The following is an 18,874-nucleotide window of genomic DNA, read 5'->3' on the forward strand; positions in this document are numbered from 1 at the left end:
TCAGGTGCAGCGGGGGGTGGGGTGGGATGTAAGCTCAGCTAGCCATAATAATAACGCTGCTGTGGGAACCCAAGGACAAGCTGATAACATTTTGGCAGGCTGAGGAGCTAAGGAGAAAGGCCCCGCTTTAAGCTAATTGGGGAATGTGCTTTATGACAGTTTATTGGGGGTGGGAATTGTACTTTGTTACTTTGTATCTGGAGGAAGGGAATTTAGTTTTTGGGTTCAACTTTGTTTCCCGAATAAATGTTCTTTAAGGAAGAATTTTGCCTCAAAGTTCTTTTGATGGGTTTCATCTTATCGGAACCATGACAGCTAGGAGAAGAAAAACTATCTAGCCAGGTCAAGTTAAATCTTGGCACACATGGCTGTATATAATTTTGAATTATTTGCCTCTCTTCCAGCATCATCTCATGATGTTCTGGAATATTGCCTCACTGGAGGTAGATTAAGGATATAAAAAAGGCTGGTTGGAAGATGAAATCTTGAAAAAAAACTTGTGTAGGCTTCCATCTATAACAAACATGCATGGAATAGGCTTCATATATACTTTTGCACTTATCATTAAATGGTTATCCAGTTCAATTATACAGGTGAAAATAATAATCCTAGTAACTATCAAAGGCAAAAATTTAAAATTTATACATACTCTTATCTGGAAACAAATTCCACTGATCTTAATTAATGTGTGAATAGTGGGAATAGTAAAAAATGCATGCATTAGACCAGGGGTGTCAAACTGCCGGCCCATGGGCCGGATGCATCATAGGGAAACCGTGCCCACCCCATTGCCGGCAATGGCAAAAAAGTCGTGATATGTCACGATACGTCATGACACATTGCAAGTTTGACACCCCTGCATTAGACTGATTTTCATGAAAATAAGTAGATTATAGATTTAACAGTATACGTTGTGAAAGAATGTCAAAATTGAAATTCAAATTTAACAAATATTTCCATGTCAGTTACAAAGAATTACAGATATACATTTTAATCTCACTGGTTTGTCTGATGTAGTCTCTTTCAATGTAGCCAAATTTTGTTATATTATCTGCAAAAATAGGCAGACTTTGATTGCCCAATCCATCACCAATTGTTAAATATTATCTTGTCCTTTTTATTTTATTTCGTTTTATTTTTAATGCTTATTTGTAATGCTAGTCTGTGACTGTAATAAAATTACTCCTCCTCCTTCACTAGTTTATAGTATTATATTAAAGTGAAGAAATTATACAATTAGCTGTCCTGAAATGTCTCGTTAAAGAGTCACATTATATTAGATTTTATTCTTCATTAAGTCATATTATGATGCCAAGAGCAAGTCCCATTTAAGAAAGTTTTAAGGAAGACAACAGGAATTAGATCATAAAGCAAGATATAAATTAAGTGACAATGTCAATATGAATTAACAAAAATTAATTTCTAGTATGAACCAACTGTTATATCATAACACCACCATATATTAAGACAAAATCTCTTCATTTTCTATACACAAAACAGAGCCTAAAGAAGAAAACTACAAAGGAGGCATTTTGCCTATCTATTGATAATAAACTGTGCTAGCCAATGTTAACATAGACCTGGAGAAGAGTAAAAAAACAGAAATAAATGTTTGGGGAAAAAATAGACTGATGAAACTGCCAGAAAGTGTCCCTTAAGTACTCTGATAAGAAAACAATGAGTGAATTATTGACACTAGAATTAGAACAGAATGATAAATGACAGAAATGCCAGTTATGAGGAACAATACAAAATAAGGAGAGAGAATAAAAAGTAGAAAAAAGTGTATTTTAAATTTTAAACAGCTGTTATTGGTAATTCAAATCAAAATTCTTATTAGTTGCTGCATTATTCCTTAAATAAACAGGTATTCTGATCTGGTCATATTCAAAAGTCACTATATCTGATTCTACATGCTGCCTTTGAACACAGTGAAAAAAGAATATATATAGCCCCTTTGTTCTTTTCAGTGCAGTACATAGTGGTAACAATTATAGAAAGAATCTCAATAAAATATTCAATTTAGTGACATCTAAAGAAAGATGTAACCCAGTGACACCTAAGGGCACATCTTAGAATTGCTCTTTCTTCCAAAATAACAACTGCATTTACTTAACTGATAATGCATCTCTTCCATCTGTAATAATGAGCTGAAATACACTGCTTAGAAATTCAATGCAGAAGTATTGTATTCTACCACAATACAGAAGATAGCTACCCCATTGGGCTGCCACCCAAACTCTGTAAGGCTGGCATTTGTAAAAAATAATTTGTTGTGGCTCTCTTAGATCACAGAAGACATTGCTATATATACCTAAATAAAGCAACTTTATTAAACTTTATGTTTCTGTAATATAAGTATAAAAATTACATACACATGCACTATTACTAACTATAAAACTATTTCTGCAATAATAAAGAAAGCTCGGACATCATTTTAATTTTTAGAATTATTCTTAAACTCAGCGTTCCTGGAGCCATAGGTAAATAAGCAACTTAATTAGGCAAATGACATCATCATCATCATATTATTATTATTATTCTTGTTCTTCTTCTTATTATTATTAAAGAAGTTGCATTGCAAAAAAGTGTATTATAATATGAAAAATAAACCAGGGCATTCTTTTTTGCAGAAGGACACCAGATGGCCAGCTCCCTCATTAAAGCAAAAATCCTTTTCAAGGAAGTGTTAAAGAACTATTATCTACTTTACATATTTTAGCAAATATCTCATTTAAGTATTTGTGCATATAAAATTCAAAAATTTATATGCTTTTACTTTCTACCATTATATAATTAAGCTTACAGCAGCACATAAGCATGAAAAAATTCCGAGTGAATTAAATGGTAATATAGCCATTAATATAGAATGGTGCAGTGGCTCAGCACTTAAGACCCTGGACTTGGCTGGAAACCAGGAGCCCAGATTCAAGACCCAAGAGCCATGTGATGGGGTGAGGCTCCTGTCCTTGCTCCAGCTCCTGCCAACCTAGGAGTTTGGAAGCATGCAAACACAAATAGATAAATAGATACCACCGGTGGGAAGGTAATACTGCTTCATGACATCATGTTGGCCACATGACTGCGGAAATGACTTCAGACAGCATTGGCTCACTGGCCTTGAAACAGAGATGACAACCTCCCCTTATAGCTGGCAATGACTAGTGGAATAAAATCTGCAGTGACTCCTTACCTATAGCCATTAATATAGTATTTTCACCAAATTCATTTCTTATAGAATATGTTAATGAATAGACAACAAAAGATTAAAAAATATGCTAGCAGGGAAAAAAACAAGATGTCGAGATATAAAATGAACCAACCCAAGTACAGGTAGTCTTTAAGTTATTACAGATTTTTGAGTGACAGTTCAAAAGGTAGTTATGACCCAATCCTGAAGTTATGTCTATTGCAGCATGCCATCTGCCTATTTACCTCCCCCCCGCATCCTGCCCCACTGGGTTCCCACAGGCACTGGGCCTATGTTATGTTCCATAATGTAGAAGTTTGTGAGAAGATGCAGTATTAACTTACAAATTAAATAGTAAAATAATGTTTTTAAAGCTCATTCTAAACGGTCTCATATTTAAAAATTATTATTTTACTATTATTAGCTAGATTTTATATATCACTTCCTACAACTGCAGCATAGCAACTTTCCCCCACACATGTCCAAAGTACATTCTATCCTCTACATAAGATACTATGATAGAAAAATATGGTTGAACACTGAAATATTAAGCCACACACTTCCCAAAAGGAATCTGATCTGATTGGTTCTTTGTAGTTTCTAGTTTTGCTTAGATGTTAAACCAATCCATTTTCCTTTTTTTCTAAATCTCAGCTTTGCTTCCAATGCATTTATGTTCTGTTGCAAGGAAAATCAATATTAGCATCTTAAGAAAAATATGCTAAAGGAATAGCTAGCATACAGATGTGCAGCATCCTCCTACGTGAACTTCTCATTGAGGTAGCTAAAAATAAAGGATCAAAAACTACTCACAATCTTATCAAGCTGTGGAAAACAGTTCACAGCAGAATCAGATACTGCTCCAGGGTATTATTTTAGACCACATAATTAAAATGTCAAGATATGATAGATCCAATGGTTATCATATAAAAAAGAAACAAGAATAAAAGTAGGGCAAGATGAATTCCACACTAACTTGAGATTAAAGTGACAAGTGGAAATTTTATCTACTGGAGCACCCAGAAAATAAAAAAATATTTAACTAATAGGAAAAATAGGTCCCTTCCCAATATCTCTGAATGCTGGTAATGGTCTCTTTTTGTCTTCTTTTATGAATAGAAACCAGTATGTGAATAGGCATAGATCTATATCAGAAGTATTTGTACAAGTTGCATTGAATCAAAATAACGTGCAAATGTTGGTGCCATGATGTAAGCTTCATTTTTGCATAATTCCATCTGGATCTTAATACAAGTAGTTAAGTTGAAAGATATGCATTATTCTACCATGATACACACATTAACATTTGCTCTCCCTGCAGGCGCCCATGATGCAAATGGCTGTACACACTCTCTTTGACTCTATTATTTAAGATTAACCTGAAAAATCCATAACGCAAGGGATGTGAGTCAAACAGTCAAGATAGTGGCTATGTCTGGGTGACTGAATCTTTACCCCTTTTTACCAGTTTTCTGGGTCAATTTAACCCTTTTTAAATACGTGGCTAAGACTTTATTTTTTCCTTTTCTGTCCATTTATATGTTCCGTCTCTAGTTTTGTTCCCTCTTTTTTATTCATTCCACAATGCAGATTCTCCTTTCCTTTCCCTCTCACCACTGCCACCTGCTTCCCTTTCATTTTATTTTTCTATATAAAATACAAGAGTGTCCATGTGTGATGTGTTTCTACATATGAGAGTCACGTATACATCTGAAAGAAATAATACTGAATATATGCAAGCAGAGGAGCTAATTTTATTAAAAATTACAATAGTAAGAACCTCCCTCCGCAATTCACAGGTAATTTGTCTGGGGGCAGGAGAATTTTTGTATCAGTTGAAAATGGTGTATCTACTGAATGTCTGATACCTCTCAAATTTTATAATAGTCTCTCTCTCTCTCTCTCTCTCTCTCTCTCTCTCTCTCTCTCTCTGTGATGTCGGGGTGTGTGTGTGTGCATGCGCACTTCCCTGGAATTACAGACATTTCCAGGAATGACAAGGTAGGAAAGTTGAGCAGGATTCAACATTGTATTTACCATTTTTATACTTATTTTTCCTATTTATTGTATTTGTAGGTATGAATATTCTTAAATTCAAGGTTATCATTCTTTTGTATCAATATATCAAGATAATATATATGGATATAAAGTAAATAGGTTGTGCAGTCTTTCATATTCATAGACAAAGGTGCTTTAGATCAATGTGGAACTCATATAGCATCCTAAAGGAACAGGATCTTTTTCTGGAATCATAATTTCAACAGAAAAAAGCAGAACATGTGTCCCGGAAAAAGTCACTTTTAGTTCAAAGAGCAGAATATCCCCATGGGCTTTAAACCCCTTCTTGCCTTCAAATTTGTAGTTCCGCACAGCCCTGTTTGCAAGTGCATAAACCAGATTCTTCTATACTGGAGCATGTACGCCTTTGAATTGTATAACAGGAACGTGCAGAAACCTAATGAACTTTCTTGAGGGCTAGATCCAATGATCCCAAATACATTCCACTTTGTCACGTGATCGTCCATAGTAATCTAGAATGATTCCTGATTCATTAGCATGTTTTGGGAGGGGAAAAAACCCATCTCCTATTTTACTAGAAGGGTTTTCTTTCCATTGCTTAAAAAAATCCCGTAGTATTAAGTTGAAGGGAGCCAATTTGATGTAGTGATAAAAAACTTGCCAGAAAAAGGAAGATAATGGGTTTAGGTATGGAGCCATCTCGGTGTCTTGGGAATAATCACTCACTGAGCCTATGGGGAAGGAAGTAGCAAGCAACTTCAAAAATACTGCCAAAAAAGTACTAAAATACCGGGGGGGAGGGCAGAGGGGAGAAGAAAGTAAAATGCAAGTGGTTGCAGGCCATGCATAGCGGTGTAGCCAACTCTCCTTTTATCACTTCTCTTCCAAGCAATCCATTCTTCAGAATTTTATTAGAGAACCCCCATGAAAACAACCTTGAATACAAGAATTCAGAAGCCTCCACTACAGGATTACTGTCAAGCCTCACAGAGTGACCAGGATGGTCCAGACACAACTGCTTCGTAGCTTGCCATACACTTGGGGGGAAGGGGCTATGTGAGCCGTTAACAGTTGCCGGTTACTTTGTGACAAACAAAGACACGAGGAGAGAATTATTTATTGATGATTGTGGATTCTCTCATAACAATTGCCTAACGTACAATTGGGCAGCATGACCTGCATGAAGAGGAGAGGGAGGTTTCTATTCCTTAATCAGAAATTTAGGAGCGAAACCTCCAAAGCTGGTTTTCCTAGCAATAGTGGCGAAATGGTTCATTCAATACAGCTTTGCATTAGAGATTTAATTGTCTGTGTTTACTTTGTTGGGTTCATCAGTCAGAACCTTGACAATTGCTTTGAATAGAGCAGAACAAGATGGCCGTTTGAATTAAGTGAAAGGAAAAGGATATTTCTGTCGCCAAGACTTATCTCAATAACCTCTGGATCAATAGGAGTTTGATATTACAACTATATTCATTTCTCATGCGCCCCAAGTACTCTTGAGTTCTCTGGAATGAGCAATTATGGAGGTTTGAGGACTTCTTGCTTTATATACTCTCTTCCTAACTCTAACCACCAAAATGCTTTATGGAAAGAAGTGAAGTTTATTTTTTAATCCTTTTTGGGTTAGGTTGTTGCACTGCCATTTACAAATCAATGAAAATTCACAGAAGAAACTAAATTGGAACAGGACAAATTAGAACCATTTACTTTGTCTTGGGTGAATACAGATCTATCCCAAATTGTACTATGTTCTCCAGTATTACAATTCACTGCTATACAGGAGCCAACACTGCTATACAGGAGGTTCACCTAAAAGCTATAAAAGGAACTCTGTTCTCTGTGGCTGTATAAAGAATTTAACATGTCATCCGAAATTACTAAAGAAACTCAGTGGAATTTCAATATTTCTATTAACAATTATATATTGCTGTTAACAATTCTATTATTGACAGTTTAAAATCTCAGCTTGATCTTGTTTTAAAATGTCTAAAAGTCTGAACAGTGATAGGCCACTTATTATTTCAAAGTATGTTTGGGTTTTTATTGGCATCCTCAAAGTATTGGAATTTAACTTCAAAGCTTATGGCAAGCAAGGCTGCCATGAAATGTGATATCTTAATTAAAAAATGAATAAACAGTATTATGGAAAATTAAAGATCAACAGATTTATTGTGGAATGAACTTTCATGCCATGATAAATAACATAGCTTTTAAGATGCCACCATACTTATTTTTGCTCCAACAGAACTACAGATGTCCTGTTGGATGCTTGTGGTGGTTCTAAGAAGTTCAGTGCAGAACCTATTTTTAAAACTATTTCTTTTAAACATTACAGTACAATCTTTAAAAACACATCACTACATATCTGGTACTTTTCCTACCCCATATGTATCTATAATACATACATACATACATGTATACATACATACATACATACATACATACATACATACATACATACCGATTTTCTGGAGGACACGTTTGGATCTGCTATTTAAATAAAAAATGAAAAGTATGGAAGACAAAAGGCATCACTTGTATTTATATATAAAAGCTAATAGTTCATATTTGTTATATTCTTACAACATTGCACCATTTGTCTGTCAATAAATACATCTCATTAAATAAAAGTTTATTATTCCATGTCATCTATTTGCATATTACTAAAATTAAGCTGCCTACAATATTTCTGGGTGTTGAGCTCATTTTCTTTATGAAGAGATATAATTAATTAATGTACGAAAGAAATAATAAAAAAATACCAAAAGTCTAAAAAAACAAATATTACTAAATTCAAATGCCCAACCAGGAGAAATACCTGGGGTGTATATAAATGTGGAAAAGCCAATAAAAACCACACATGGAGCTGGATAAAATCAGGAGTAGTACAGAAAGGAACTGAAGGCTTTATTTTTCTAGCTCAAGAACAACCTTTGTCAGAGGTTTGGATTTAAATGTAGCAAAAACCACTGGGCCCATTAAGATGAGGGATTTTGGAAAAAGTGTGGGTTAAGATCTTATGGGATTTCAAAACAGATAGGCATCTTGTTCATAACATGCCTGATATAACAGTCATTGAAAAGAAGAAAGTTTTCTTGATGTTGCTATAGTGGGTAATGATAGGTTTGATGAAAAGCAATCTGAAAAAAATGTGAAATACTAGGGCTTGCAAACCGAAGTCAAACACTTATGGGAGAAAAAATCATGATTGGAGCTAAAGGACTTTCTTGATATTTAGAAATTTTGAATTTAACAGACCTGAACACCCTAATTTAACAAACAAACAAACGAATGAATGAATAAGTAATTTTCACCAGTGTTTAGATTTTAATCTAATGATAGATTACCCGTTTAATAATAACAACAACTCTAATACCATCAAATAATAACATTTGCCTATCCCAGGTCCTCGGGAGGACTTCAATCAAATCCAGTCTAAATATATTGCTGATTTTGTGTGATCAGTCATAATAATAATACCACAGAATACTGCTGTAATGGAGTTAAAGCGATGCTGCTTAGGAAACAATCAGTCAAGAGAGGCAGGAGTCCACGGTTGCTTAATGGTTAGAGAGAGAAACATAGGAAGAACTCAGCCTAATGCAGGGGATCCCAACCCCCTGGGCAGAAAGTGATCTTTCTGCCAAGACAGAAAGGTTGGGGACCGTTGCCCTAAGAGATCAAAATGTTAAAAGTGAATAAATAAATAAATAATTTGCTGTATCAATGTTAAATAAATTGGAACAAGGGTGCACTGGAATTATCCGCAAGAAAAGCAAGAACTGGTGGGTCCACAAATAGATAACGTTATAGAAAATGAAGCTAAAATGCTCTGGGACTTTTCAAACAGACAAGCATCATCTGTCACACAACATCTGAGACTTAACAACTGTCGATAAGAAAGACTAAAAATCTAGATAATGGTCATTGCAATACCTGGAGACAGCAGAATAGAAAAGAAAGAACTGGGGGGAAAAACCCACAAAGACTTGCAAATAGGAGTAGCAAAACAAAGATAGCACCAATAGTAATAGGCTCGTTGGGTGTAATCCCAAAACAACTGGAGTACCACTTGAACGCCATTGGCAGTGACAAAATCACCATCAGTCAATTGCAAAAGGCAACTTTAGTGGGAACAGCTTACATCCTACAACAATACCTAATATTATTAAATAAGTTTAGTTTGTCTCAGGTCCTTGGAAAGAACTCTATAGGAGGACAAAAATGACAAATCCAATCTGAACATCTGGCTGACAGTGCAACCAACCATAATTAGTTCAGAGTATTGCTGATGTATTTCTTATGAGGGAAATGGGTCAGTCAGTTTGTCCGCCTGTTTATCATTTTAAAATCTATACATACTGTATCATTGTTAAATAAAGTATTTTAATGGGAAAAACTGCTAATGTAATATTTGCATCCTGAAAACTGTTACATCTTATTTGCACAATTCTATTTTTTCTCATTTGATAACTTACAGTACATACATACTGTATATGCAGTTATACACCAGTAGTCCTTGACTTACAACAGTTCATTTAGTGACCATTCAAAGTTGCAACGGTAGTGAAAAAAGTGACATGACCATTTTTCACTTATAACCACTGCAGCTTCCCAATGGTCATGTGATCAAAATTCAGACGCTTTGTAACTGACTCATATTTATGAGGTTTGCAGTGTCCCATGGTCACATGATCTACTTTGCCATCTCCTGATAAGCAAAGTCAATGGCGAATTCCGATTCACTTAGCGATTCTGTAATTAACTTAACACCTGCAGTGTTTACTTAACAACTGTGGCAAGTAAAGTCATAAGGTGGGGCAATACTCACTTAAATAATGTCTCACTTAGCAACATAAATGTGTTGCTAAGTTGTGGTCATAAATTGAGGACTACCTATAATGAGTATCAATATTACTGCTATTACTGTTGTCTTTTTTAGCCTAGGTAAAATGAAAATTCAAATGCATTATTATCTCTTCAAACTCACTAAAAAGCTTCCCTTTGGTTATCTTATTCCATTTATTCTGCAACTTACAATTATTGTCACAGATTAAATACAATTATTTAAAAAATTCAGTTAAAGCACGTTTTCCTAAAATTATGTAAACAGTCTCTTATAAAAATACGTTCTATCACAATCTTGCCTTCATTCTCTGATTTTTAGAAACAAAAATAATGAAATGAAAGCTATTGCTAAAGATATATTGCAATTCCACTATTACCAAGATAGACAATATAATGAACATCTTACTGTCATCCAGCTCCAGACAGAGATTATATACAGCAAGAGGCCTCCTATTACGTCGTCTTGATTGTCGTGGTGGAGCATTTGGAGGAGAGATTGGCACAGGGGTCGGCTCAGGGAAATAAGCATCAGGCAACGTGTGGAAAATCTGGAAAGAGGAATATAAAACACATTGATTTACTGTGAAGGACAACCTGTATAAATCCTGTACACCATTTTCAAGAAATCACTTGTTTGGGATTTGATTCAAAACTGGAAAGAGAAAAATTCTATTCAATTTCTCACATTTTGAATATAATCATTTTAAATAAATGAAAATTAAAATAAGCATAAATATTCACAGGCCAAAGAATTTTCAACTATGTTTGCCAGATGGCAGATTATGATAAATCAGAAAAACTTATGAATTAAGGCAAGAGATACGCTCTACAATTTGCCCAACCTATGAACTTTGCTCAGGTCTTTTGTTATGATTTGTTATAATTNATAATTCTTAAAACTGAAGAAAGTAATGTATAACTATAGCTTACCCTGCTTATTTTCTCACATGCATTGTGATTCCCTTCCCCATTGGGAAGAAGAAATTAAATCTTACTGAAATGAAGTATCATAGTAACAAGAAACAACTGATTTCCTATTTGTGTATCTTACTTTATTTATTTAGCCTACTCTTAAGAAGCAATCACTAAAATAACCTCTTAGATCCCAATTTTATCAGGTGAAAATTATAATCAAGAAAAGGGTTTTTTTTTTACCTATGGCACCTGGAAAAGTGTTATATATTTTTCCCACTGTGATTTTTTTTTGCTAGGAACTTTAAACTAGATATTATTATAAGACTGAAATTGAATCAGAGATTCCATTCATCTGTATCTTTCCTTTAAATCTTTTTGAGTACAAGTGAATCTCATGCTTTTTTCTACATGGACAGACTGCCATGAATGTGCACAGCTCAACCTCTACAAAACCCTTTTTGCATTTAGATGGGAACTATGTTTGGCATTCCTCCCTTCTCCCTCACATTTCCCCAAATTGCTACTATTATAAAGCATCCAGTTTTGGTTACCATGATGTAAAAAAGATGTTGAGACTCTAGAAAGAGTACAGAGAAGAGCAACAAAGATGATTAGGGGACTGGAGGCTAAAGCATATAAGGAATGGCTGCTGGAATTGGATATGTCTAGTTTAATGAAGAGAAGGACGAGGGGGGACATGATAGCAGTGTTCCAATATTATTATTATTATTGTTGTTATTATTGTTGTTGTTATTATTATTATAATTATAAAAGAAGCCAAAGGTCTTTCAAAAGTGATGGCCTTCCAAAATATATATGTGGGTGGGTGCATGCAGACAGCATTTCTCATTGCTTCAGAACATAAATCTTCATAAGATAAATAATCATTTCATTAATCTGAACCACAGCTGATGTTCATTATCTGGGTTAAAAGGACAATTAAGCTGAGGTAGGATTAACTGGGGGGTGGGGAAGGATGAGTCAAGATAAAACAATAAAACAAGATATGGGTCTTCTCTACATGCAAAAAGGATTTTTTGGGAAAGGAAGAAAACACTGAAGACTATTAACAGGAGTTTTTAAAGACTATAACTCAGATTCCTTATTCCACCTTATCTGGTTGGAATTAGGCTGCATTTCTTTTGGACTCATGTGAGGTTCTGTCATATCACATGTTGGTTGGAGCAAATTCTTTTGGTAATATCTTTGGATCATTTCTTAATTTTAATTTAATTTCCCAAAAAGGAAAATGAAACTCAGTTTAGTTTACTTAGCTTTTATTTTCCAATATTAGATCTTTAGGTCTAATATCTATGTCTCTACCTAATAAAGTCGTAATTACCATAGTTACTATGTTACCTCCAATCTTCAATGGAGGATGTAAACCTAGATTCCCAAACGTATATAATCAGAATTTTCCACTTCCATTACAGCTCAATACCCATCCTCTCCTGCTCCATTGCTAGACATTTTTATAATATTTCCCACACTTCACATAGAAGACACTTCACTTTCACCCAAACTATCAAATTATCTATAAGGACAACAACTGGTAGATACATCGTATTCCTTATTAAATTCATACTTGTGTATGTTATGATATAGAAGTTGAATTTATTTCACATTCATAACTACAGTAAGTGCCCTCTATGCAATAAATGGAGGACAAACTAATAACAATTGTTAAAAATCTAAATTCTCCTCTAAGCAGATTATCCATTTTCTCCTAGGCAATCAACTTTGGCCACTACATATGTTGCTTACTTAATAATCGTTCAGAGATCAAACTTATGATGCTGCTGAATGAGTGGCAGCTGTAACTAGTCCTCATACTTATGTTGGTTGCAGCATCCAATCACATGATCACCATTTGTATAGGGAAATTGAGAGAAGACAATGATCATGTGATGTTCTCACTTAATGACACGATTCATTTAGTATTGGAATTTCTGTTGCTAAACAGTATGGTCATGTGACACATTGTTTTATGATTGTGTTGCTCAGTGATGGAACTCCTGGTCCCAACTGCAACATGGTAGGTAATTTTTTAACAATAGCCATGCCTTGCAGATTTTATCTAATGTTTCCACCACACTATTAATTACTTCAAGCTTGTCTGTTTAAGCTTTATTTTAGTATTTTACATCACTTTTATATTTACTGTGCTGTAATATCACCATTTATATATTGGTTATGGATTGTAAATAAATAAATAAATGGTTGTCTTCTTCACTGAGAATATGACCTTTTTAATCAACGTGAACCAGATAGGTTTTCTGTATTCTTTCATTAATTGTTCTCTGACAGGTTGTGTTAGATTTACTTATTTATTTTGTATACTTCTGTTTTCCCAAAGTTAGCATTAAAATAAACAGTTTATAAAACTATAATTGTATTCTGCTGAGCCCTATGGTGACAGCTCATTATCGTATTATTAAAATGTTTTAACCAGTTTTCAAAAAATTGTCACAGTAATGCTAATCAAACACTGGGATGGGCTATTCTGTTAAGCATAGACTACTGCGATACACTGTTTATTCATCATGGTCTGTCTAATCTTCCTCAAATGGAGAATGATTAATAACTTCCCTCAAATAAAATTCACTGGATGGGGTCAATTTCACTTATAATGGTGATTCTGAAAATATTTTGGAATCAAGCCATATAAGGCTTCATAAATAAAAACTGGCTTTGAATTGCATCAGAAACATACCAAAACTAATGCAGGACCTATAGTACATATATTATATCACTATGAAAGTTTTCATTTGCCAATACGTAGGCTACTGATGTCTACAGCAACTGCGGTTTTAGAGTGGCCTTCAAAAGTAGCCTCATGTAAAGTGAATTGTACTAGTCTAACTTTATGGTGGTGATATGGAGGTACTATTAAAAAGGAATCAAAATGAGGAAACTATTAATAAATATGCATAGTATTGAAAAAATGAATTACATTTTTTAGGAATAGGAAATAAAATGGCGAACTATTATACTTAACTATAAACTTTTTTAAAATTGTAAAAAAAATAATATAGATAGATCGATAGATATAGATAGAATTACAAAGCAGTGACATTACTTTGCAAGTCCAAAATAACTGTTCTAAGAATAGTTCAAAGGAGCTACTGTGTTGTTAAGTGGAAGAAAAGTACAAGCCTAGCTGCTCTAAGGGTCCATGTCATGGTTCCCAAGAGCATCATAGCAATATCACACAATATCTGACTTTAAAGCATTGAAGATAAAAATAAACACGTCAGGTTTGCTCTGAAACAATCTGGGCAGCCACTGCAGTAGCCATAACTGAAGCAATTTGTAACACTATAGTTTTTTTTTTATAGAGAAAATACTTCTCCATAGAAGTGCTAAGAATGTATGGAAACTAAACTTTAAGAAACAGGGGACTCACCCGAATAAAACCCAAAGCATCCTTTTTCTTCTTATAGTGTCAGAGATAAAATTCTTACCTGTCCATTAGCATCAGGAAATCATCAAAAGCACAAAGGGAATTTGCATTATTCAATAATTATATAGAACATTTAACAACTCTTGATTTGAATATTCTCTTACATTTTAACTGAGAGCACTGCATGTTGTCTAAGATCCAAGCAACATTAAGAGAAAATTTAAATTCTTGGTATTCCCTATTATTATTGAGAATATAAAGGAAAAAAAGCAAGTTTTTTTTCATCATGGAAAATCTACTTTTCTTGGAAATATAAATTATACTTTTGGGCAACTTCAGCACACAGTTGTTAACCACAGCTTTTTCAAGAATTTAAAATGACTAAATGGATAAAAATGGGGGGAAATATATGTTTATTTTAATTGCATCCTTTATCTATTAAATCAACAGAAAAGGCAAAATACAGTACAACAAACTGAATCCTAATTTCCCAGAACTGAACAAATTTTTCATTGAATCAGTTGCCATGACAGAGGTGCAGAGGTAGGCAGGTGGGCAATGAGATCAATTTTCAGTAACATGGTTCTCCTTCAGGGATAGTAGGCAAACAGAATGTTCATACTTGGAAGACAATTTAATTCTGTAATTTGTGGGTGGGAAACATATGCTCTACTAATTAGCAGGAAGAATCATTATCCAAATGGCCTATAATGTCAGAAGACTATAATGCAGTCTTCTTTTCAACTACATAAAAATATACAGCCAAGCTAAAGAAATGAAGAGAGACGCATAAAAGAAGAAAATCTCTTAGTGTTGTTATGAAGAGTGCAGAGATTCTCAACAATGCTGTTATTGCAACATTTAAAGGATAAGAACTGCATCCAGGACCATATGCCGGGGTTGATGTCCTACTAACAATTCTTCCTTAGCTGTACAAATTCTGACACAACCTTCCCTAAGTGCAATACTCAGAGACCACAGGATTGCTGAACAAGGACGTGAAACTTAGACCACTCCATTTCAAACATCTTGAGAAGAATTGTTGGAACAGAAGAGAAAGCCACGAAGCTTTTCACTCCTACTGACCCTGCTGGCAGACTACTAATTTAATAGCCCACTGGAAAAGAGGCCAGGACTTTTTGTGTTGCAGTGTTTTTAGTCATCAGTCTCTTGCAGCTATGTATATTCATTCTTTTGCTGTCCCTTCAGCTCTTTTTTTTTGCATAGCAAATCAGGTCAGTTCAAAATAAAATAATTCATTAATTATGAAATGTTCAAAGGGATAAGGGAACATGAGGGATTTGACATATTGTTGAGAATTACTGTAGGGAAAAACCCTATATTGTTTGGAATAAGAAGGACAATTTGATTAAAGTATTTTTGGAAGGACGCTTAGCCTTGATTAAACAGCCTCCCTTCTTCTTCAATTTCCCACAATTCTCCTAACAGCTCTATTTTCCATTCAATCAGCTCTTCTTTCTTATCCTCAAGTGCGTTCTGAGATCTTGACAGGTAAGATATCTTTTCCATTTCCGATATTATTGCTACGTCTTCTAATTCTTCATTTGTCTGAGTCTCTCTGTTAGTACCTTTCTTTAGGTCATCCATCTTTGGATCTGCTTCCTCTGATTTTCCTTCAATTTTCTCGGTTGCTAGTTCCTTCTCTGTAGTCATTTGCTGAGTTTGTAGATTTAGATTAAAGAATTGTTCTTTTATCTCCTTTGTGTTATTTTTAGTCTCATCATGAGCCAAGGAAATTCTCTCTTGTATTGATTTTAATATAGAAAGATTTTCTTTCTGAAATTCATCAACATTTTCTTGTTGATATGTCAAGCTGGGGATTTTGGGGAAAGATGTTAGGGATGGTTTTTTACCATTTGAAGCTAAGTATGGAACATCCATTTTGTTTTTGTAAGTAGTCTTTATAGTCCAATCTATTTAGGGATTTAAAAAGTTTCAGTCAATTGTCATTTGAACTTCTAATTATCCAACCGGCCTATCAGTCCGTCCTTAAGTCTCCCTTCAGCAAATATAAGTAAAGTTCGAATTTTTCAAATTTTTCTGTCCAATGAGCAATTAAAAATTGTTCATCAATCAAAGGTTTATAGTCCAAAATATTCCATCATCTCAATCAATAATGCATGTTTCTTCTATAAAGAAATAGCTCCATGACACAGCTCTAAAAGTCAGTTAGTATTTATATTCATAGTCCAGGCAGGCCAGTTTCAAAATAGTTTATTGTCTCTGTCACACAGATAAGCAGCCCAAGAGGTTTTTTTGTTCCTCTCCCCTTTTCCAGCTGCAGTGTTCAAAAGTGAAAGTTTCTGAAAACAATAAGAGTCTTATCTGAGTCTAGGCTTCTAGACAACTTTCCTTTAGGCCAGGGGTAGGCAACCTTGGCTCTTTTATGACTCGTGGACTTCAACTCCCAGAATTCCTGAGCCAAAATGGCTCAGCTTGGAAACCTCTCCTTTTCCCCTCAGCATGGCTGGTTCAGGAATTCTGGGAGTTGAAGTCCACGAGTCATAAAAGAGCCAAGGTTGCCTACCCCTGCTTTAGGCATAATAAATTGTAGTGCTGTAGTTTTCCACTAGATGTTGTTGATGTCATCTTCCAGCTTTTTAAATCCAAACTTATATTGCAAGCTTTTTAAGTATCTTTAAAAAAAAAATCTCAAAAACATTTTAGTCCCCAAATTTCAAAGTTATACAGTATATGTATATTGCTTCCAAATTAATCTTGTAATTTTCTCTATTTTTTCCCAAGCAATTAATTTGCTGCTTTTCTTTTCCTGAGGGAATGGGATGGAAATTCCCCTTCCCTCTCTCATCAGGGAGGATTCTTTGCTTTGGGAAGTTTTCTCCCAGGAAAAAGTCTTAAAGTCATAAAAAGAGGATAGAGTCTCACCCAGTTCCATCCACGTTGCTCAAAAATTGCTGGTCAATACTTATTTTCTTAGACTGTCAGCAGCTTCTGACTGGCCACATGAATGTAGCCAGTCATTCCCTTGCTGATTTGGAGGGCTTCCTCGGATCAAATGAAAGGGCCGCCATCCTTTCACGATCAACAAGGGTCCCCTCCTTCTCTGTCACCTCTTCGGGGCGACTTTCGACCCTTTTTAGGATCCCCAGAGGGGCAAAATTGAACATGGAAGGAGCCCCGTCTTCCTGCACCCATTACGCTGTAACATCAAACCGGAAGTCCATAAATACATTTTATTGATCTGACATATGATTTTAAATAAGATTTTAAGAAAATAGGTAAGTATTCCTCAGCGTTAGTGAGCTAAATTTTCTGTTCTTATGTTACCTTAATTGTGGAAAAAAGAACACTATTTTGTACATAGTTATTTTAAGAATATGTAAATAAATCTGCTAAAACATATGGATGACATAAAGCTCTTTTATAAAAGCAATTATTGGTTTAACAGATGAACCATTCTAAAACTACTTAACTAGGCTTTTAGCTTTTAAGTTTGACTCTGCATTCTACTGTAACACATTTTATTCAAACCACATGATGAAGATATAAAAATCATGCTTTACAGTATGGTCTTTATTTTATAAAGGAACTCTGTCCAATATAAAAAGCATATGGAAAATCTGCTTGATGTGATTTTCACAAAAAGAGTTGGACAAAAGGAATATATAATCATTACCACATACAACAGAAATAGAAATATTCTACTAAATGAAATAATTAATCATGTTTTCCCTCTCTTTTCTTCCCTTTCCCCACCCCCAGTTATGCTTTCATATATTCTACTTGGCTTAAATATTAAGTTTTTTTAAGTACCAGTATCCAAAATCCAGAGTAATTCATAATACGTGGAAGAAAAAAATACAAATTCAGGAAAAATCAACATCAACTAACAGTTTGAAACAATAGCCATTTTTTAATCTTCTAATTTTATAGTGAACATTATGGATTATTAATATTTATATATTAAAAACCCTACACATGAAGAAAACAGCAGTGGAATTTTAACAACATATGTATTCATTTTCATAAAGTCACATTAACTCTTCTTAGAACAAGGACAAAATGTTGGTTTGACAAACTTTACTGAATATATAAAAATAGTACGCACATCAGTGTAATATCCCATACCAGTGATGGCAAACCTTTTAGAGACCGAGTGCCCAAACTGCAACCCAAAACCCACTTATGCATCGTCGGGTGCCGGGTGGGTGTGGCCCATCGGCTAGGTGTGGCCTATTGGCTGGGTGTGGTTGCGGTGGTAACGACAGACTGGGTGGGACTAAAAAGTTCAATCAATCAATTCCAACTTTGCAAGATCTTTTTTTTTCCGCGAGAAGTTGAAATTGACTGATTGAACCTTTTTTTTTTTTTGCACACGGCGGCGGAGGCCTAAAGCGAAAAGGTTTTATAAAACCCAGCTGAAGGCCTAGGACTGGGGCGATGGCGCGCGTGCCTACAGAGAGGGCTCTGAGTGCCGCCTCTGGCACCCGTGCCATAGGTTCGCCACCACTGTC

General features: G+C 34.8%; 1 protein-coding gene across 1 annotated transcript in view; it reads right to left on the reverse strand.

The window, feature by feature from the left end:
• ARHGAP10 (Rho GTPase activating protein 10) overlaps window positions 1-18,874 on the reverse strand; it is a 103,627-nt gene that overhangs the window by 19,616 nt on the left and 65,137 nt on the right. Inside the window, exon 19 of the mRNA XM_015816448.2 lies at window positions 10,467-10,608. Coding sequence (XP_015671934.1) covers window positions 10,467-10,608 — 142 coding nt within the window. The remainder of the gene's footprint in view (window positions 1-10,466; window positions 10,609-18,874) is intronic.

The sequence above is a fragment of the Protobothrops mucrosquamatus genome, unplaced genomic scaffold, assembly GCF_001527695.2.
Source record: "Protobothrops mucrosquamatus isolate PMUCROS unplaced genomic scaffold, P.Mucros_1.0 scaffold453, whole genome shotgun sequence".
NCBI lineage: Eukaryota > Metazoa > Chordata > Lepidosauria > Squamata > Viperidae > Protobothrops > Protobothrops mucrosquamatus.